Source organism: Acanthochromis polyacanthus, chromosome 17, assembly GCF_021347895.1.
Source record: "Acanthochromis polyacanthus isolate Apoly-LR-REF ecotype Palm Island chromosome 17, KAUST_Apoly_ChrSc, whole genome shotgun sequence".
Classification (NCBI taxonomy): Eukaryota; Metazoa; Chordata; class Actinopteri; family Pomacentridae; genus Acanthochromis; species Acanthochromis polyacanthus.
This window is the reverse complement of record NC_067129.1, coordinates 15,252,885-15,274,785: the sequence shown is the minus strand read 5'-3', so window position 1 is coordinate 15,274,785 and position 21,901 is coordinate 15,252,885. Positions and strand designations below refer to the sequence as shown.

General features: G+C 41.1%; 2 protein-coding genes across 3 annotated transcripts; one reads left to right on the top strand and one right to left on the bottom strand.

The window, feature by feature from the left end:
- Positions 1-46: 46 nt before the first annotated feature.
- gltpd2b (glycolipid transfer protein domain containing 2b) lies at positions 47-4,657 on the bottom strand. Of its 2 annotated transcripts, none has more exons than XM_022188654.2 (4): positions 3,925-4,657; positions 1,923-1,972; positions 1,568-1,746; positions 47-1,447 (listed from the first exon to the last, which is right to left on the bottom strand). In XM_022188654.2, exons 1-4 carry the CDS (start codon positions 3,992-3,994, stop codon positions 829-831), a joined length of 918 nt encoding a protein of 305 aa, XP_022044346.1. In that variant the 5' UTR covers positions 3,995-4,657; the 3' UTR covers positions 47-828. The 2 variants fall into 2 exon arrangements, with proteins under 2 accessions (XP_022044346.1, XP_022044339.1); XM_022188647.2 differs by having other exon boundaries at positions 1,914-1,972; positions 3,925-4,656.
- Positions 4,658-4,953: 296 nt separating this feature from the next.
- On the top strand, positions 4,954-19,586 carry chrne (cholinergic receptor, nicotinic, epsilon). Its single transcript, XM_022188198.2, has 12 exons — positions 4,954-8,677; positions 12,572-12,705; positions 12,957-13,001; positions 13,144-13,253; positions 13,357-13,512; positions 15,038-15,138; positions 15,218-15,418; positions 16,041-16,155; positions 16,258-16,372; positions 16,450-16,657; positions 18,336-18,469; positions 18,590-19,586. The coding sequence occupies exons 1-12, from the start codon at positions 8,608-8,610 to the stop codon at positions 18,758-18,760; spliced, it is 1,560 nt and encodes a 519-aa protein (XP_022043890.1). The 5' UTR covers positions 4,954-8,607; the 3' UTR covers positions 18,761-19,586.
- The last annotated feature ends 2,315 nt before the right edge of the window (positions 19,587-21,901 follow it).

Sequence of the window (21,901 nt, the reverse complement as noted above, 5' to 3'; positions counted from 1 at the left end):
CGTGTGAATGTCAGAGTTATCATATTACTGGAACAAAATACGCAACTGGATTCTCTCTCTTTTATTAACAAGTATTTAATCATTCTGAACATGATAAAAAAAATACTTCCAATGTGTGTAAAACTGACAAAATAGTGCTCGACATAGCTCTTACTGTAAAACACCATATTGTGCTTTGTTCAGCTCATATTGATTTCTTTGTGTAATACCTCATCGATTAGAATTGATTGGTCCCATGGAGCTTTTAGGGCTGCACGGCATTTAAAACTGTCCAGTAATGAGGTAGCATACTAAATCATCAAGCATTAACTACACTTAGAACTGCAGTAATTTTCAGTATAGAAAAAATGATTGTAATTACATATGGGTGGGTGTAGGCACAAAAAACATGATCCCATATATTCTGACGCTCTAAAAGATTACCTCCTCTTGGGCATGTTGCAGCACAGGGGATTGTATCGCTACTGTGCCCACATGCTTAAATAATTCACAGTCTAAATACATTATCAGCTGCCTCTAAGGTGAGCAGAATTTGAGGCATTATCTCATAAAATCTGACGAGGAATGTCAGGCGAAAACTGACGTGTAATATGTCAGTTGTTTGTTGAAAACAGCACTTTGGTCAGCAGGAACAGAATGACACATGTCAGTTTTGGCTAAAAGGAAAAAAAAATCAAGTCCATTCATGTTTCCTTGAGAAGTTTAGACCCTCGTTTTTGCAGTAAAACTTGGTTTTCGAATGTGTAGTGCCAAGGATAGCATGAGGACAGTGCAAAACATGGTGAAACAGCAGCAGAGGCTGGATGTCCGGTCTGACAGTCACCTTTCTTATGGCAAGTCCAGCATGCCATTTTCCTCTAGGGCTTTTTGTGTCCTGCTGTAAACCTCCTCAATAGCCTGAGCCACTCTCGTCAGCACTATGCTCAGCTGGTCCTGGTTCTGCACACACACTAGCCTGAAGAAGAAACCTCGCTCTGGCATGGCTATGAAGGCCAGCTCTGCAGCCCTGCGGACAAACCAGGTGTGGTAGTTGGCCAGGGTTCTCTGGTAGGCCTCGCGGCACAGGTCTGAGGGGCTCTTGAGCCGGCCGGCCACCGGCGTCTCAGCCAGCTTCTCCAGGAAGAGCTTCAGCCAAAGCAGAGCGCGATGAAGCCGCAGGATGGTCCTGCATCCAGAGTCCGACTGGTGGTGGAAGTCCACCAGGCCTCGGTTCAGCTCCACCCAGATCATGGAGCGCACAGAGTGGTAAGCACCAGCATGTTCCGAGGCCTCTACGTTACTCTTTGTCCCAACAACTGTGTTCCCAGAGTTTATCGAGTGTACATCTGGGCTTAGCTCTGCTTCAGGGCTCTCCTCGGCCTGCAGGGCCAGTTGGCGGATCACAGATGTCTTAGTCTCTATCTCTTTAGATATCAGTCCCACCATTGGACCGAGAGATTCCATGAACCTGTGGGAGTAACACAGAACAGGATGACTGAGCTTACAGAGGGCAGATTCTGAGCCATAAAACACTTCACCTTCTCTGGTGGCTGTAAACGAATCTATCTCTCTCGCTGCTTTATCTTACTTCACAAGCTCATCCCAGCTGGACAGATACGGTTGCAGCAGCACGTCGGAGCTGTAAGCCGGTGCAGCCAGCAGGTGGGTAAGCAGCAGCGACACCTGGAAGGTCTGACCGGGGCACGCCTCCAGGACGCGGGGGCCCTCAGCCGTACCAGCCCCGCTGCTGTTGGACAGCTGGTGGAACTGTTGGTGGGGGATGGGAGACGAGTAAATGTGGGGGCAATCAACAAGGGACAAAGGCAGGAAGAGTGTGGATGAGATTCATTCAAATTGCCCATCTGCTTCCTAGCGTCATCCATGTAATGTGCAAGTAATGTCATTATTGCCTCATAATTTGCTTGTCCTTTTACCTTATTCACCTGATTATAACCTTTTAAGCAAGCATCCCAGTGGTAATCCAAACCTCCCTCTGCAGGGAGACAGTAGGAAGAGGAACAAGAGACAATACTGCAGTTAGTTTTTGCACAGATTACAGAGCAACATTATTATTTTATTGGCACTGTGTTTCTCACCATAAGGCACATGTCGGTCTAATACACACGTGTTTTCAGCTTTGTTTTAGGTCTCTACAAGCTCCTGAGGGAGATATCTGGCTATTCAGCTGCTAAATGCACCACTATGTTCAGCAGCTCGTCACCAGCTGTGTTTGGAAGAAATCAGTGTAAAGTGTTTTTTTTAGAGCTTTTCTTTGAGAACAACAAGACAAGAGCAGAAAGAGGGAAGTATAATGATAAAGCTGTGGTCTGGAGAGCTAAAAATCTAGCGGAAATTCAATTTAAAGCTCTGAAAAGCTGAGGAAAACTGCATTTTCATGTGATAATTCTCTGTAGGTTTGTACCCTTTTTTCATTGTTACTTTGTTATATTATATTGATTATAGCCCCTTGAAAATCACATGAGAACATCCTTTTTCATAATTATCCAGCACTGTCATCTGACAAAACTGTTATCCTGTTGTAACATGTGACTGACTGCGATGAGGCTGCTCTCTGTGTTCTTATGGTCTCAATTATTTCCACTGAGCTTTTAGATCATACTGTACAGTATATAAAGACAAGCATTCTTAATGCCACAAATACCATGTAGATCAAGTGTGATATTGAGTTTTAATCCATTTCAAGCATGTTCCAGAGCTGAGACAAGGCAAACCCTGTCATCTTAATTGACATCCACATGACATACGCTGAGGATGTCCATTAGGAATCATTTTAAACCCCTCGCAGATTTACATGCCTCAATGTGTGGTCACAAGATCCATACAGAGAACATGATTATTACATTAAGTTAACAGAATAAGCTGCAGTTATAGAAATAGCTGATAAATTAAAGTCTGTCTCCACAGCTAGACTGAATACCCTCAAATTTGAATCAAGACGTTTAATTTGTGAATTTGTGGGCTCCTCTATTTCCCAGCATGCCGTTGAATAGTCACTAGATATCATCATCATCTGTGTCTGCGGCAGCCGGTGAATAAGTCACTGTATCATCAGCAGGAACACCCCAGAAGATGAGCCAGGAAACATTCAGCTGAACTTGTGAGCATCTAGTGAGGTCGTGCAGCTGGTGAACAACCAAACTCCCTCAGTTCAAATTAAACACAGCTGTCAGGAATGTATTTCTAACTCGTCAGTGACCTACTGTAGGTGGTGCCAAAAATGTCAAGAAGGATATGAAGTCACTCCTGACTAAGAGCGAGATGTAAATTTAAGTTTCCTAACCAAGGTACTATGAGAATGCAGAGGTGGCTGTTCATGCTTCTGTCTGCTGCAGCAGCACACTGAAATTGATCCAGAGTAAAGAAACACACCACATGGCTGCAGGTTTCTGGAATGCTCGCTTTGAAACAAAGTTGTCGCCTAGAGATTCGTTTATAACGTTTCCTGTCAACTTTAGGATTTCAAAAGGCAGAGAAGACAGAGCCATCGTGAATGACTTTTTCTTTTTCTAAATTTATTAAATAATGTTTTATAAACCTTCTGATGCTATTACACCTCAAGCATCTATGACCACAGCAGAAGATAGAACGGTGCTTTTGTGTGTTCTTAGACAAAAGCTTACCTGATATGACTTGCCTAAAATAATAAGAGTCATATGCCATCTGACAGCCCAAAAACATGTCAGATCTGACAAAAATAATATTTATGTGATGTTAAAATTACTTCTGGGGATAGAAAATAGGCATAAAGCAGTGAGACCACCATGCTTGACTCTGCAGCCTTCTCGCCATGTGACACAACCCAGATCTGAAGCAAATGAATTCTAAACAAGGGAGGGATTGTATAGATTAATGGTACAACACAGAAACCCACACACACCTTAGTGACACACATACACACACACACATTCACACAGAAATACTCACGTAGCCACAGCGAGCCGAGGAACAGCAGCAGGACTAAGATAGCTGCAGCAGCCTTACTCTTTACACCCATACTCAAGTCCAGCCTGGGGTCTGACGGTCCTCCTCTGGTCCTTCTCTCTGTCTTTTTATCTTATAATTCCTCTGTGTCTCACATGAGTGCGGGTCCCTTTGCACTGGCTGTCACCACAGTTACTCTCCCCCAGACCCCTGCCTCTGACTCCCCCCATCCTCTCAAATCCTTCATACTCCTCCCCAAAACCTCAGATAAAAACTCTTGTCCACCATTATACCTCAAATAGCCTCTATCAATGTTTAACTCTGTTGTTTCTGTCTGTTTGAGCTGCTGCCGCTCCCTCCTCACACTCTCTAGCCTGTGCTTTTTTTTATTGCTATTCTGTGACTTTCTTGAATCCTTCCTCCTGCCCTGCCTTTGTTGCTGACTGATTTTTGGAGCCGCCTGCCTCTTGGTGTGTTGCTCAATCTGAGAGTCCAGAGATCAGCTGAGTGCAGCCACGAGCTGATAAAGCAGAGCCTGCTCGCTCGTCCGCCGGTAACCTCCTTCCTCCAAGATTCATCTTCTATATATGCACCATATTCCTGGTCAGCTCGAGTAAACACTTGCTCCCTGGCCTCTCCTCCCACCGCCACCCTTCCTCCTCCCTCCTCCTGCTGCCTTCCCCTCCCTCACTCTCTTACTCATTCACACAGACCATTAGGAGGACCACCACGACCACACGTTACAACAGCGCTGACACACAATTCCACGAACATGACGGTTTATGAGAGCTGAACATGAATAATTCATTTCTGCGCTAATTCATGGCAGCCTCCAGTCAACCTCTGTAGTGATTCAAATGTGAAACAAAAGAAAATCTCAACAGAGAAAGAGATGTGATACAAAACGCATGCTTGTCAATGAATAACAGTCTCACTGAGCTTATCCCAGCTGAGATGGCAAAAAACAACAATGACGTCCATTCATGCTAATCTAATTCTAGATATGACAAAGACTCATACAGCTCTGAAAAACATGAATCTACTCTGGGAAAAAAAATGTGAATTTCTGTCTTTGTCACCATGCCTATGACAAAGGGTTGATTCTCTTTCTATGAATGATGGTATTTTTAAATTCTAGATGCACATTCTTCAATGTTTCATTTAGTCAGTGAGGTCTAAAGTCTGACCAGTAATTAACAATAAATCAGCAGGACTGATGTGGCTCATAAAGGGTGTTCGATGATTATCACCTCTGATAGTGATAATCATGAGAAACCCATGATTGGTCTCTATCTGTGGGTCTGCTGCTGCTGCCGCCGTGGGGGAGGTGAGCAGACATTGAACTCCCCACTCAAGCCAAACCACATGTGAGCTCATGAAGAGGGACTTAACAATGGTATTTTTCTGCAGAGGAGCGGGAAAAAAAAAGTGAAAGCAGGGGCATTCATTGCTGGGCCAGGAGGGGGGCTGGTCATGGGGCTTTGATTCCGTGCAACCAATGGATGATCCCATCTGAAATAGGCGAGGGGAGGCCGAATCTCTGGCAAAACGTGAGCCATTCAGAAAACATGAACTGTTTGACTTCACACAGCCGGGACCCTCTAATTAAACAATAACATACAGTTTGACATAGATATGGTTGTCTAGTTTTATGTTTGTTTGAGGCAAAGAGGAGTCAGTTGTTAATTCCTAACATGAACATAAAGTGCTGGTAGATTAGAACACATGGAATGAATTCACACTGTGTGAATGTGTTTAAGCATGGAGGCTCAGTAGGGAAACAAAGGTATTTTTGTCACTGTGAAATACTATCATGTAGATTTTCCAGCAAAGTTGCTGCGCACCATTACTGGGCTGAACACCACATGTGGAGAGTCAAAACATTTAACCGCAGCAGCAGGATTACTCATGGAAGTTTGGCTGTTTGCTGAAATCGTCCCAGGCTCCAACAAGAGTATAAAGTTTAAACTTACACAGAGCAGATGTCTCCAGGGCAGCATGATCAAATGCAATGACAACAGTACAGACATTTGAAAGCCAACAAACAAAAAAATGATCCATCATGGTTATTGATTCTTGTGGATTTGACCTCTAATGGCTTGTGGGCTGAGCTCAAGAAGCATTACAAGATTCATTTGAACCCCACAGCAAATGTCTCATTTGTGAAAGTGAAGGGATGTTCATAAATGACTCCTTGTAAAACAAAGAACAGACTTTGAAGTCCTCACATACATAGCCCTTAATGACCAAGCTCCATCTGATCTTAAAAGACCTCATAGCTGCCTTTTATCCCTATAGAGAACTTTGCTCTCAGAGTGCAGAGGCTGATTTGTGGTTCTCAGAGTTTCCAGGCAGAGCTTCAGCTACAAGCTAGTTTACTATAAAACCAGCACCTAAATTTACTTTTTAATGAAGACAAGTCTACAAACTGACTCCAAAGCATTTGGAAAAAAACCCTGAACTTCTGGTAAAATAGTGTCAAACTCAATTCGAGAAGGATGCAAAGTCACAATGGACTAACAGATTACTGGATAACTGACTGGATTACGATGAGAGGGCAGAGGCTAAAGTTCATGAGTCCATTTGAAAGCCAGCACTAGCACTTCAATTCCATTGTTTTGGGTTCGAGGGGCAAATGGCTTCTCTGCTCTAAAGATCAAGTTTAATACCTTCTTTTTAATAAAGCTTAGAGTTAGAGCTGCTCAGAATCACCTGATCCATCCTTTAGTCATGGTGCTATAGGGGATTTCCCACAATGCACTGAGCACCTCTCCTTGGCTCCCGTTTTCTTTTCTCTCCATACATTTATATGCCACCATTATATGTCACTAATGTTGTGTTCTCTCTCTCTCTGCTGTAGTTTGTGTTTTGTCCGCTGTGCCGGTATCTCTTCCTGCACGTTTCTGGTCTCAGGTCAATGACCTCACCAACCTCTCCACTCCACTGTTTATGCTCTTTTGCTTGTTCTCTGACTGTTTCTTTCTGCTATCCCTTTCTCTCTCCACTTTGCCCTCACTCCAACCCGAAGAGGCTGACAGCTGTCCTCATTGACCCTGGTTCTGTCAGAGGTCCTCTGCCTCTTCCCCTTAAAAAGGAGTTTTTTCTTCCCACTGTCACAAAGTGTTCGCTCAAAGGGAGTCATTAAATTTGTGAAGTGCACCGGGATGACTGGTGTTGTGATTTGGCACTGTATGAATGAAACTGAATTGAAACCAAATACGCTATGACTCAACAGACACTGCCTATTTGAAAAATGTTGTCACTGTATGATCAGATTCAGACGCTGGTCCAACCATGAGAACTCTGCAGTGGTTTAAACCTCCTGTTTCACTGGATGTGACTATATTTATAACACTAGTTATAAAAACGGTTACACTGGCCTGTGTGGCATTTTGTGGTGACTGGTCTCCATGTCAGTTATTTTAAAGAATCTAATCAGGTGTGGAGAGAAAACTCTTGGCTTAGCTGTACAGAAGAGGGTAAAAAAATGTAAACATTGAACTCTGCCAAGGCTGGTTTGGTTTAGGTTAACAGTAACCTAAACCAAACATACCACTGGAAGGTTCCTCTGTCGTAAAATGTGCAGAAAATACTTGGCCCCGTTCTTGTGTTGTTATGAACCTGTACTACACATATATTTCCTCTCTGTGAGTAGAGGTGGCCTTGGTTTTGAAGCTGGACAGCTCCGGCCCTTCTTCTGTCTCTGGTTGTGAGAAACATAATCTGCCTTCTAGAGGCTCCAGTTACCTTAAAGAAGCTCATCTCTGTTTCCCTAACTGTATATTTAGAAGTACATCACATACTGCGCAACTCACATGGCACATTCCAAAAATCAGTCCTGCTGCCCTTGTCACAGCAGAGGCACACTACTTCTATTACCCACAGGCTTAATTATAAAAGCAAATTTAGTCTCTGCATTCAAAGGAAATTTAAAAAAAACTTGAATACTGTTGTCTTTGTTGTATGAGCTGTAGAAATCAAAAAAATGAGCTTACTTATCTCAATGCAGTTTCCAGCTTCTGTCACCATGGTTTTGTGACTTTTATGAGAATTGTCTGCCTCCAGCCCTCTAACCCCGGTAGTCTGCCGACACTGTCTCACCGCTGAAGTCCTGCAGCTGAAGTAGTAAGTGTATTAATACCCTGGACACATAGCAGAGAGAGAGAGAGCAAGTCTGCAGAGCCATTCACCTGTTCCTCTTGCTGCACCCATGGGGTTTAACTATCTCCCTTTTCCTCTTATTTGACACACACAAAGTGAAAGATAAACACAGGACAAACATGAAAAGTCAGTATCACCTTGATTCATTATAAGAATGCAAAAAAGATCACAGAAACACACAGCTTGGGTTTCATTATTACCTACACTCTAAATATCTCATATATGACAGACCTTAACTGGTATCATCGCACTTGCTATCTAATGTTGTGGTTGTTGCCTAATGATCCTGATGATGATTATTGTGGATGACCAGAGTGTGACTTGAAGTCCTGGTTTAGTGCCTCCAGCTGCTGTGTAATCTGAGCCCCGGACAGCGACAGCCGGGGTGGGCGACAGTCGGGGTGTTTGGCAGGGGGAGATTTAGGGCTCTTCCTCTCTGTCTTTACTCTCGCTCTCTGTCTCTCCCTCTCTCAAACTTTATATTTAAATATAGTGCCGAGAGGAGCAGCGGAGGGGTCTTGGAGCATGATGGCAGCACGCAGTTTTTGGATAATTTTTGGAGTCATAACTATTCTCGGGACTTTAACGGGTCTGGGTAAGTGGCGCAGTTGCAAACTTTTGGCACATCCACGCTGACTGGCAGGCTGTCTTCTTATGCAGCAGAATAATGTCTGTAATGCCTTCTGCCCGTCATGCGCAGGCAAGAGATCAGTGTTCAGAGACGACCAGCTCTACAACTGAGTAGCAGGTTATAGAAAACACTCCTTAGATCTCATAAAAACTTGTAAAAACTTGTAGAAGCATACATACTATAAAAGATCACATTTGTATAAATGGCTTAACTCATTTTGGAAGTTATTTTTTTAAACTACTCTAAAATGGATTTCAATGATATCCATTAATGTTACCTTAGAATTGTTGCCTGATTTGGCTTTTTAGAATTTGTACAGTTTTTTAAAGCTGTTGTTGTGCTTTGATGATATAGGCCAGTAAATGTGTGTAGAAGAGTGGGGGAATGACATGCAGTAAATTGCCATGGCCTGGATAAGAACCCATGACCACTGCGTTGGGGACTATAGCCCCTGTTTGTGGGTCGCCTGTTCAGTCAGCTGAGCTATCTGGGTGCCTCCAAGTATCTGTAGAGTTGTATGACTTTTAAAAATTTGACATTCAAGGCTAACCACACACCTGCCACTACTCATATATAATAAGTGCCCTTTTCCACATAAGCATTAATACTGATGTTCACAGTGATCATCTGTTTCATAACCATTCACGCAATCAGACAAGCACAAGAAATCAGTTATTATCAGGAAAGCAGTCGGTCCTTTGTGGTTTGTTATGAGAGCAACAGCACTGAAGTGTGTGAAGCTGATCTGGTCGGCACAGATGGGCTTCTTCCACAAGAGGATAACAGTATGCTAGAAAACCAATGTCAATCTTTAAAAATATATGATTTGGTGTTGCTTAAATCATCATTTTAATACATTTACCTGCTCAGAATGGAAAGCTATGATGAGTTGTTTTCAACTCAGTTGGGGGCAAATCCTTCGAGTCCATCTCCTTGGCAGAGGTCACTGCTGCAGTTAAAAACATTCCTCATTAACAAGGTGCTGGCATGGACAGGAGTTATTATACATACTGCAGGAAAGCAAACGTTGATGCCGGTGGCCTGAGAACATACATCCAGGAGGAGCAATACGAGTGCTTTAGGACTGAAGGAATTTTATTATCAAACTGACATTATCACTATTTGTTCACTACAACATTTGGACCAACAGCTGAAGGTACAGACTTGGTTTAAAGTGAAACTCAACACGAGTTTGACTTTAGGGAATAAAGCATGCTCCGGTTTTGACCTTTTTATTATGAGAACTTGATGTACTGGGCTGGAAAGCTCCTGACTGATACCACAGCTGAGCTGCAGGGCTCAACTCCTCTTTTTAGAGGATGCTTACCGGCTGATGGACAAGACACTTTCTCCTGTTCTTTTTGCAAGATCGTGTCAAAATTCTGTCGCTATTCAGGTCTAAAATGACCCCATTCGGCAGCGGGACAGCGAGGATGAGTTTGGCTTGGATTTGCCCCGGTCAAACAGTGATGTCGTAATGTTTACCTGTATGTTGCTGTGACCTGTAAGCTTCCTGCCTTTTTGTCACCCTGAAGGGTCAGTACACTACAAATACATTCTCTCATTATCTGACCATTTTGCTCGGCCTCATGTCCCTTCAGTGGTCACCTGCAGGCTCCGGCTTCTCATCATCTGTCTTTGAGCAGCTTAAGAGGCAGCTGCAGGCAGTGATAAGGTCAAAGCACTGACACTGAATATTACCGGTACTTTGCATGCACATATTAATGTAACTGATCCTCGTTTGTTGACTGATTGAACTGTATTTAGGTGCATGTTTCATATTGTGCAGCTCACAGGGTTCACTTATCTCTGTAAGACTGCAGCTTGACACTACTCACTGTTTACTGTATGCAGAATATTTGTTCTGTTTTTGTGAATAAAAGTATGTAACATGAGCATCCATCATTAATTAATGAGTGTTATATTATAAATGTATTGCAACAACCCCTAAGGCAGAATGTAGACTGTCATAAGTGCAGCATATATTTATAGCTGATGTTTCCCACACATAATCACGCTATTAAATATCAAAGCCGTACAATGATTTTTTTATATACATATTTTATTTCAGAAGACAATACTATTTACTTGGGGAATTTATGCTCTCAAAACATTTCCTCTTCCTAATGGAAACAACCATATTTGTTTTTTCTCCACCATAAAACTGGAGGGAAATTGTTCACAAATTCAAAGGCATAATATCTGGTGCAATAATTAACAACATTTAATAATTTAAACTTGCCAAAGCCTTCGGGGATGAGGCATGTCACCGCTGTCATTACGCTGCCTGCTTTGCAAATTGTCCCATGGGTGAATTACAGCTCGAAACTATGTGATGTATTTGCACCTGATTGGACTGGACCGACCCAGGAAAGTATCTCTCAAGGGGGACGACATCTTTACTGCTTTGTAGTATGTGGTACTGTCACCATTTTTGCCTAATGATGATATTGATGATTATTGTAGATGACCTGAGTGTGACTTGAAGTACTGGTTTAGAGTTACCCAGCTGCCGTGTAATCGGAGACGTGGATAGTGACAGCTGGGAAGAGGCAAGGGGTCGGAAATAACCTCTGCCTTCCTCTCACTTAGTCTCTCTTGAACTTTGATCAGAAATGTAGCATCGCCATGGAGTACTACTGGCATTTAGCGCAGTTTTGAGGGTGGTTATTAGTCTCTGAACTGTGGGAAATCTTCATGTATTGATCCATTTCTCAGTTCCATTCTTGTATGTTTCTCTCAACACATGTGCGTCCAAGCATAACAATATATAGATATTTACTTCAAAAACTGTTCAGAGATGTACTGCAGCATGAGCAGCACCACATGGGCAACTGTTTTAAAAGTCTAGCAATGAAATGTCAATATAATAAAGTGAGTTAAAATGAAAACAGAGTGCCTTGGATTGGAGAGATTCAAAGACAACCCAAACAACATTTAGAATCTGGACTTTTAAATATGCAGCGCACCTATAATTGTTGTCCCAATTCTGTTTGATCATTTGATCAAAAACACGCAAGTGCAGAAGACTCAAAATACATTTCAAGACTGAAAGAGAGAGAATAACTGAAGTGAAAATAGTTCTGAAGCATTCAGGATAATGTGAGTTGAATTTGCTGCATTTAGTTACACATGTCCATGCTGGGTATTTATTAGAAAAACATGTAAAATGATCTCAATTTTGAGTTGATCATGTCATGTTTATTTGGGACTTTTGATTCTTCACTTACCTCGTTGCCATCTCTCTGCGAGAGCTCCATGTTCCTTATATTTTATCTGAAGGGAGACACATGGTGTCCTTGTTAACATGTGCGTCTGTGTACAAACAAAAACAGCTCTTTTGCAGCTGCAACACATTTTTCTACTCAGTGTTAGCATGTTTTGGGAAAAGAAACTGTTCAACAAACACTGGACAGGATTATAAATGTAAAATTTATGATCACTGTGTCAGTACTAATCTTACCGGTGAATATGCACATGTGGAAATTAACTGATTCAGACTTATTTTACCAGAGATAATGTAATAGCAATGCAAATATAAGTCACCAAACAGTTGCACTGAAGTATTTGTTGAACATTTACTGTTATTATAGCCACACTGGTCCCTATACGCTTCATAATATAGCAGGCAAAGGCAGCAAAACCTCTCAGTGTAGCGGCCTGAGAAAGGAGGTTTTATTGTGCGAGTTAGAAAACAACTATAGTGTAATGCTAAAATAGGTCAGTTTCAATGAATTAACCTCAAAGATCCACTTAAAGCAGAATCTAACCAGTTTTTGCCCATGTAATATTAACGAGACATATGTCCATGCATATGCATATATTCTCCTTCCATTTATCATCTTTTTCTTCATGCAGTGCAATGCAACGAGGAGTCACAGCTGATCAGCCACTTGTTTAAAGGGTACAACAAGAATATTCGGCCGGTGGTTCATCCTGAAGACAGAGTGGAGGTTCAGATCAAGCTGACTCTCACTAATCTCATTTCCCTGGTGAGAGCTCAATGTTCCTGCTTTTTCAGACAAAGCATCTCCACACATCAAAGTATACAAGCACCACCAATGAGTAAATGTGTGGGACAGTTTTTCAACAGAAAAACACATCATTAGTTCACTATCACTTCTACATGATGATAGCACAAAACCTCCTTCTGTCCTGCAATTCAGCACAGTAATGGCTATTCACTAACTTAGCATCAAATGATCAACGCAGCTCAAATACAACTTCTTCGCTTATCTCACAGAATGAAAAGGAGGAGACTCTTACGACAAATGTATGGATTGAGATTGTGAGTTGTTCCTCTCTTCACACTTGTGATTTTGTTACTTCCGGCAAGACTTTTGTAAAAGTTTCATTTTGCATATAAGACAAAGTCCTATTCACCCTCTTTTAATGTCACTGGTGACATTTCTCTCAAATGTCATCTGCAGCAATGGGCAGATTATCGCCTTGCCTGGAACGCGTCTGACTATTATGGCGTTACTGTCGTTCGTGTCCCATACAACACTGTTTGGCTTCCTGACATAGTCCTGGAAAACAAGTAAGATCCTAAAAAGAGAAATTAAGTCCAGTATTTTTTCCTTTTTTATGGTGTTTAAGGTTCGGTGTTAACTGTTTTTGGTCTTTATCCTCCTTCTCTACAGCATTGATGGCAAATTTGATGTGGCTTACTATGCCAACGTGTTGATCACCAACGATGGCTGGATGTATTGGCTGCCTCCCGCTATCTATCGCAGCACCTGTGCCATTGAGATCACCTACTTCCCATTTGATTATCAAAACTGCACATTAGCATTCAGGTGTGGTATTATTCATAAATAATTTTGAACAGTATACTTTGCATGTGAGTAAACCCCTGTGCACTCAAATGTGAAGGGTTTCAAAACTGTATCACGTCATAGTAACTGCATCACTTGAGCCACCTTACACAGGGCAACTATGCATCTCTCTGCTAGTTTCTCGGCCACAAATTTCTTCAGGTATTTACAGCCATTATTTGGAGATTGTGGGGTTGTTTTTTTAGCTGCTCTAAAACAAAGAGGCTTTGTTTTTGAACTTTCTCTTTAAAGTGCTCCAAAGGTATTTTACTGGATTCAAGCCAGGCAGCATACTCAACCAGATCAACTCATGTGATTTTGGCAGTGTGCTTTGGATCACTGTAATGTTGGAACATTTCTTTTCTGCCAAGATTTTGCAGTCTTGAAATCATCTTGTTGGCCAGTACATCCAGGTGTCATAAGTGTCGTCACAGGAGACCCATTTGTACTCGTGCAGCCTCACATCATCACACTCCTATTTCTGTGTTTCACTGTCAGGACTATGCATTCACTGTGGTAGTCCTGGCCAAACTCACATCAAACATGCCAGACCCACCTGAGCTGAACAAATTTATCTTGGTTTCATCTGACCACAGGATGTGCTCCCCAATATGAATTTGGCCTCTTTATGTTCTTTAGCAGGCTTGTATTTTCAAAACAATATTTCTTTTTGATCATTCTAAAGAGGAAATGCTGTACTCGTCAGGATTTTGGGGGGGGGGGGGGGGGGGGGGGGTGGAGAACCCAAGCACAGGCAACAGACAGGCAGATGGTGGTAATAAGCAAAGAGGTTTTATTAACAAAACTCAAAAACACAGCTACAGCGACTAGACTAGGACAGCAGGGCAAAAACCAAATTAACTAACTCCAAATACACAACTACAGCAACTAGAACTGAGGCAGCAAGGTAAAAACCAAATTAACTAGTGTTGTGACTCAGTAGGACTCAAAAGAACAAGGCAGAGGGGAAGTACTTACAAACCAGGGGAACTCAAACAAAGGAGCAAACATAATTTGAGGTAATCCAACAGCAGAGTCCAGTGGGGAAAATCCATGAAGGGAAAAAGCAGCAAGGGTACAAAAACATGCGTAGTCCAGGTGGGAAACAGAGCTGTGGCAATGCTAAACAATGAACCAGCAAATGCAGAGGGGAAACAGAGGGCTTAAATGGCTGAGGAGTGGACCAGGTGAATGAGGTTGAGCTGATTGCAGCAGCTGAGAGTAATGCAGTAATCAAGTGACAGAGCCAAGGGACGAGAGACAGAAGAGGGAAGAGGAAGACAGACAGAGGGAGACGGAGACACACAAACCAAACCCACACAGAAGCGCAAAAATGAGGAAAGGAAGGAAAAGGGAGGACAAGTGACAAAAGGACAGAAGCTGGGGCAAATCCTAACAGTACTTATCAATAACGTGATTTTACACAGGAGTGTTCTCCCTTCTGCTGCACAGGGGACACCTCATTTATTATTTTTGTCCCTGTTCTATTGTGTCTCCATAACTGCAGATCCCAAACATACAGTGCCAATGAAGTGGACCTTATCTTGGCTTTTGGTGAAACTGGGGAAACTATTGAATGGGTGGAGATCGACCCTCAGGCTTTCACAGGTGCGGTGCATACAAAGTTGAAGCTCCAATATTCAAAACATGCAAATCCTCTCTGGCTTATTACTTTTTCACTCTTTAGAGAATGGTGAGTGGGCCATTGTGCATCGTCCAGCAAGGAAGATGATCGACACAAGGTATTCCCCTGATGACCTGGAGTATCAAGAGATCACATTCAACCTGATCATCCAGCGGAAGCCCCTCTTCTACATCATCAACATCATCCTGCCCTGCTCCCTCATCTCCTCACTGGTCGTCCTGGCCTACTTCCTACCTGCACAAGGTCAGTAGAGCCATTGTTTGAGTTTCTATATCAGCTTTTATTACCAGAAGTTGTTTCAAGCAGGGCAATAATACAAATCTGTATAATAATGTGATATACCAGGACATGAAACTAAATAATTATTTATTTTATTTGCTTTAATGCAATAAAAAACTCTACTTTATTTATGCAACTGCTGTGCAATTACAATAGCAGACCATATAACACAAGACTAAAAGACATGTCGAAGTAAAAAACAATGAAATATTAGGAATAAATAGTGACAACACACTAAATGATGGAGTCAGGGTGTTAAGCTCTACCTGAATTGAAAGGCAAGAAACAAAAAGGACCAGAATTTAGATTTCTTTTGGCTTTATTATATAAGCATTAAAACGGAGCTCACTTGAGGAGGTTCTAGACTCAGATTCAATGCTAAAATTAAATGTTTTTGTTCAGAAAACATCCTCGCTAAATCCATCTCTGAAGATAGATGTTATTGTATTCAGCTACTGTAAAGCCCTCTAAAACACCTCACATTGTATTGTTTGATGAGACTTGGTCACACAACTGGTATCATTTTTTAAATTATTATTACATGGTGTGGTCATGCGCCTCCTGAATTTCTTTCATCCAATCACAGCTGGAGGACAGAAGCTGACTGTGTCCATTTCTGTCTTGCTGGCTCAGACTGTCTTCCTCTTTCTTATTGCTCAGAAGATCCCTGAGACCTCTCTTTCTGTTCCCCTCATCGGCAAGTGAGTCAGTGTGTGTTCTCTGCTGACCTCTGCTGGTTTTCTTTTGCTTTAATCCCAACAGTTTGAGCCTTCTCTCCAACGCTTCTCTAATGTCTTCCTCAGGTACCTGATCTTTGTGATGTCCGTCACCACTTTGATTGCTACTAACCAAATAGTGGTGCTGAACTTCTCGTTGCGCAGCCCCAGCACTCATACCATGTCCCATAGCATCAAGCATGTAAGTGCCACCCAGTCAAATTTCTTCATTCAAGAGTTGCTTCTGGTGAACTGTATCCTTTCTGCTTCCTCTTGCAGTTGTTCCTGGAAATGGTACCTCGCTTCCTCGGCATGTCTCCACTGGTGGATGATAGTGAGGTGATGACAGAAGTAAATGGGGTGAGGGAGAGGCGGCGCAGCTCCTTTGGCCTCATGCAGAGAGCAGAGGAATATGTAATGAAGCAACCTCGTAGTGAAATGATGTTTGACAAACAAAGGGAGAGGCATGGTCTCACACGATCAATAGGTGAGTCAGCACAAAGTTTGTCACGCATCTCAGCTCAAGTACTTGTTTGAATATTGTGGTGGGAAGTTTTTCTGCCTCATTCATTCAACTGAGTCAGTGATGTTCAGTCCACTTGTAGGTTTATTGCACACTAGGCAGAGAGTGTAAACAAATCGATCTGGTCTCAAGAGCAGCTGAACATTGCAGCAAAAGGCATTAACTTGAACACATTGTTTTTAACCTGCCCAGCATGTGTCATAGTTACACCAATGTCTCATAATCGCCTGATTCTCTCTTCTTGTTCAGGAACTATATATCAAGTTTACTGTAAATCAAACAGTCATACAGTCTCTGGTCAGCCTATCTTGTGTCCTGAACATTGTGGCCTTTTATTTGAGCTTTTTGATCATCAAACAAGATGACTTTTTTTTTTTTAAACTAAACACTACACTTGATCACAAATGTACTATCCCCACCCTGAAGCATGCAAAGGAAGAGGGTAAAATGAAGGCAGCAAAAACATAGGGAAATCCTGGAGGACAACCTGATGCAGTTGAAAAGAGAGCAGTGTCTTAGGTGAAGATTTGTCCAGCAAGACAATGACCTGAACCACAGAGTCAAAGCTGTACAGAAATGTTGAGAATTATGCAATCATCTATTTTATATTTCTAATTAAATACCATTACTTTGTAAAAATCTGTTTTCACTTTGACATGAAAGAGTATGTTCTGTAAGTTCTTGTCAAAAAAGCCCAAATATATTAGACATGATTCAATATTAAAAAGCGATTAAAGTGGAAAACCTCCAAATTGAGTGAAAACTTTTTCTAGGTCCTAAATATTTACCTGATGAGATTATTTACTTCCACATGAGTTTTACACCTGATTGTATTTTTCAGACAAATGATAGAAAAAGTTACAGTACGTCCAAGTCACTATGTAATGTGAATTTCCACAAAGGATGCCTGGCTATTTCAATATAAACATCATGATATATATATATATATATATATATACCGGGCTTTGCAAAAGTTCTGTTACACGGTTTCATGATCTTTAGAGACGTTTACATGTCGGAGTGAAAAATTCCATTAAATAAACTGAAAGTTCTACCTTATAGGCAGGTGTCCTTGATACAATTTTTTCTCCGGTGAAGTTGTATCAAGATGGAAGTCAAAAGAGTTGAGATATCTGCTCTACTTCATGCTGGCCACAACAAGTCTGACAGAGCCAACCATCAGCCGGATGACCGTCCACAGAGTCGCGGAGAGGCTCAAGAATGGTGAAGATCTTTCAGTGATCTTTCAAGAATGGTGAAGATCTTTCAGTGATCTTTCAAGAATGGTGAAGACCTGAAAGATCTTCACCATTCTTGAGCCTCTCCGCAACTCTGTGGACGGTCATCCGGCTGATGTTCAGCACAGAGGAGAGCAGATATCTCAACTCTTTTGACTTCCATCTTGATACAACTTCACCGGAGAAAAAAACTGTATCAAGGACACCTGCCTATAAGGTAGAACTTTCAGTTTATTTAATGGAATTTTTCACTCCGACATGTAAACGTCTCTAAAGATCACGAAACCAAGTGTAACAGAACTTTTGCAAAGCCCGATATATATATATATATATATATATATATATACTCTATGTACCTCCTGCTGCGTACTGTAATGTAACTGTCAGTGTCTTCTTTCCTGCAGTGGACAATATAGATGTTAGCAGCACAGCCAATCTGTACAAGAGTTTGGCCCAAGCTGCACCTGAGATTAAGCAATGTGTAGATGCCTGCAACTTCATTGCTGAGAGCACGAGACAACAAAATAACATCGGCTCTGTAAGTGTTCTTCTACTGATTTGTGCGCAGTTTCAATTACCCTTTGTTTGAGTGTATTTATTCAATGTTTCACAGTCTGCATTTATTTTAAATCTTTATTTGTTCTCTTTCCAAACAAAGGAAATTGAAAGCTGGGTACTGATTGGGAAGATGATTGACAAGGTGTGTTTCTGGGCTGCCTTTCTCCTCTTCATCATCGGCACCGTGGGGATCTTCTTAACAGGACACTTCAACCAGGCCCCAGAGTTTCCATTTCCCGGGGAGAGTAAAAAATACGATGGATGGAAATAATAGTTTTTAAAAAATTGTTTTGCTCTGCTGGGACCTTTTGAAGGTTCATTGTGCCTCATACTGGTGAGTAGTCTCGCTCACTGACAGACTCCCAGGCTAATGGTTGAGTTATGTCTTTGAGGCAGGATTTATATATACCACCCAAACTTATCTTTATCAACACTTCTCAAGCAATTGAGAGGTTTCAAACTTGCAACTTAGTTCTAAGTTTGTCAGCTGGGTGTAAGTTCTTAGGATGCATTTATTAAATCGACTGGTTGGGTCTAGTTTAAAAAGTTGTGTTTCGAATCAACATAGCAATAATCATCATCATAAATATCATATTAAATACAATTACTTTTGGTTTGTTTTGTGGTATATATGACTCAGCTGTGTGCGTTTAGGTAAGCCCTGACGTCAGGTCATAGCTGCATTTGAAGACTGAACCATGCTGAGAGAATTCCTTGTATTGCAGCACAGAACTACTCAACTCAAAACTGCTACAAGACTGTTTTTACATGGAGCCATATACACTGTGCTGAACTGTGTGTATTCAGAAAAAAATCATCACATGGTTTTATTTACATGCTGTGTGCTAATGCTACCCATCATCCAGGGGTTCAAAACAACCATCCATGTATCACACTGAAAAACTGTGTCTAAATACCCTGCATGATGTCTTATGGGAAGAAACTGTGCATGTAAAATGAGCCAGGAAACTCTGAATTAAAGCCTTATTCTTCTTACTATGACTTATTTATTAGGAAGTGTTGTTTGAGGTAGATGGCGTAGTGGGATATTGTCTTGATATCATTTAAAAAAAATAAATTCCTTATTTTGTCCCTTATGACTTGTTTATTCAGTTTATTGCAAATTGTGAGTTGTGCAAAATAACACCTGAAATGAATGTCACAGCGAGTTTATGTGAAATGTCATACTCCTGATTTGGACATATGCATTTCTTAAATGTTCCAAAGGACAGAAAACTTTGAATACAGGTGTTCAATGTAATAAAACTTCCAGAAACAATTAGTAAAATAAATGCACCTGTTTTCTGTGCTTAATCATTGTTCATTGTGTTGATTCTCCTCTAGCTGTGTGATGGTGGGAATTCTGAGAAGAGCAGTGTACTGTGTTCTCATGTAAAAAACAAAGGAACACATGCATTAATAAATTAACCCTCTTTAATTACATATCTATATAAATATACATACATATACATATACACATACACACACACACACACACACACACACACACACACACACACACACACACACATATATATATATACATATACATACATACACACACACACACACACACACACACACACACACACACACACACACACACACACACACATATATATATATCAAATAAATGCATCTCAATTGTTTTTATTTTAAGAGCAATGGAAATTATTTTAACTGACTTAAAATCTAGATTTTCCCCCTCCAAAATCAGCTGGCTGAGTCCTACTGATGTACCCCTGTCAAGTACTTTTTAAATACCAAAGTAGTGTTTTGGTGTAGTTTATAGACTGTATAGTGTGGTTGAACACCTCCGTGTGGTGCTACGGTATACTACACTGAAGTAGACAGGGCTAATTTCTTAATAACAGCACCACCCCAAACCAGCTGGTTTAAATATAATAAAGTCACCACATTTCTCAATCGCATCTGATCATTTGCATTTGATGAAAAGCGCAACAGATACAAAGACAGGACATAAAAATAACACAACCCCACTTCATTGTGTGGGAAATGTAGGAAAAGCACTGCTGATTACAATGAACCAACATAAAATTCTAACATTACCAGAAACACACAGTCTCAAGGATTAGTTTACCAAGTAAGCTGGATTTAGACAGCTTATAGCAAGTACAGAGTCCAGCGCTATACTATTAGGCAACATTAATGCAATCAAGAAACAAACACACAACTGTTGCATTATCAGTAGATTTTCTATCAGCCCGTGAAACAGTGACTACAAATAAGTCCTCTAAAGTCCTCTAAAGACTTTACAGAAGTTGTAAAAAATTCCTGAGTCCTTTACAGTAATTGAATTCCAACAACCAGCACAAGGCATTGTTGGGATCTTGACACATCAGGGGCTCAGCGCAGCAGTGTTTAAATTTTAACCTGATAATTGCACCACATTCAAGTTAATTCAGAGTAAAGTGAATATATAATGTGAAACACTTAGCTCGAGGCAAAGTAGGGTTATTCCACTGTCTTTCCATGCTGAACCCACATTAATATCACAGTGAAAGCCAGCTAGCTACACCACTGATTCTCTGTGTGCCTTGGAATTATTCATATGTATAATGATTTACAGGTACAACCATACTTAAAGCTATTACTTTAAAATACTTGTTTTAATAAAAGTTTTAATAAAATTTACTTTAATGGTCATTTGGATGACCGGCTCTTCAGCTAGTTCAGGAGAAGAGATGTAGCTGCTGGTGAAGAGAAAATGATCACAGATAAAGTGCCATAACACGACCACACCCCAAATATAACTGATAATAATCAGAGGAAATCTGCTGACTGTGTCACTGACAAAAAATCTATCCAAAGCCTAAATATAATTTACCTACAACAACTTACAATAAAGCAATAAAATGTGTTTTATTGTTATTTGATTCCCTGTTGCCATATTTTGTTAGTTAATGTTTGAAGAAGTCACTGTCTAAACGGAAAGCATTTCTATACACTATACAGTCATTGTTGCAAATCTCCTGCTGTGGAACTTTGAAATTGAAAAATCTCTGCAATAAAACTCTTGATGTGATAGAAACGCATTTTGACTTTGCTAAACAGAATGGGGTCCTAAATAATATCCCAATGCTCATGATCGGCTTTGTCATATTATTTTAAGGGCTTCAATACATAACTAGAATGACAGATGAATATACCAGAGCGGAACAATAAGACAAGGTGAGGGAAGTGAGAGCGGACCTGAGGAAGGAGGGAACCTACCAGCATCAAGCCTCAGTGTGTATCAGTAGGTCTGAGGAGGAGAGAATCAGCACATTTAAGAATTCATCCAGCAAATCAGGATAGCACAGCAGAAGCTTTACTTACACTACCACCGTTCCTCCCCTGCAACATCTATTGGTGCAATATAGAGACCATTCTAACTAGCAGTATCACAGCA

What these genes read in the sequence shown, in the direction of transcription:
- gltpd2b (XM_022188647.2), bottom strand. Translation starts at nt 3,994, where the DNA reads ATGGGTGTAAAGAGTAAGGCTGCTGCAGCTATCTTAGTCCTGCTGCTG. An exon ending in CCTCGGCTCGCTGTGGCTAC is followed by an intron (nt 1,973 to 3,924) that starts GTGAGTATTTCT and finishes GTCTCCCTGCAG; the next exon opens with AGGGAGGTTTGGATTACCAC. An exon ending in GTTATAATCAGGTGAATAAG is followed by an intron (nt 1,747 to 1,913) that starts GTAAAAGGACAA and finishes CCCCACCAACAG; the next exon opens with TTCCACCAGCTGTCCAACAG.
- chrne (XM_022188198.2), top strand. Translation starts at nt 8,608, where the DNA reads ATGATGGCAGCACGCAGTTTTTGGATAATTTTTGGAGTCATAACTATT. An exon ending in GACATAGTCCTGGAAAACAA is followed by an intron (nt 13,254 to 13,356) that starts GTAAGATCCTAA and finishes CCTTCTCTACAG; the next exon opens with CATTGATGGCAAATTTGATG. An exon ending in AACTGCACATTAGCATTCAG is followed by an intron (nt 13,513 to 15,037) that starts GTGTGGTATTAT and finishes CCATAACTGCAG; the next exon opens with ATCCCAAACATACAGTGCCA.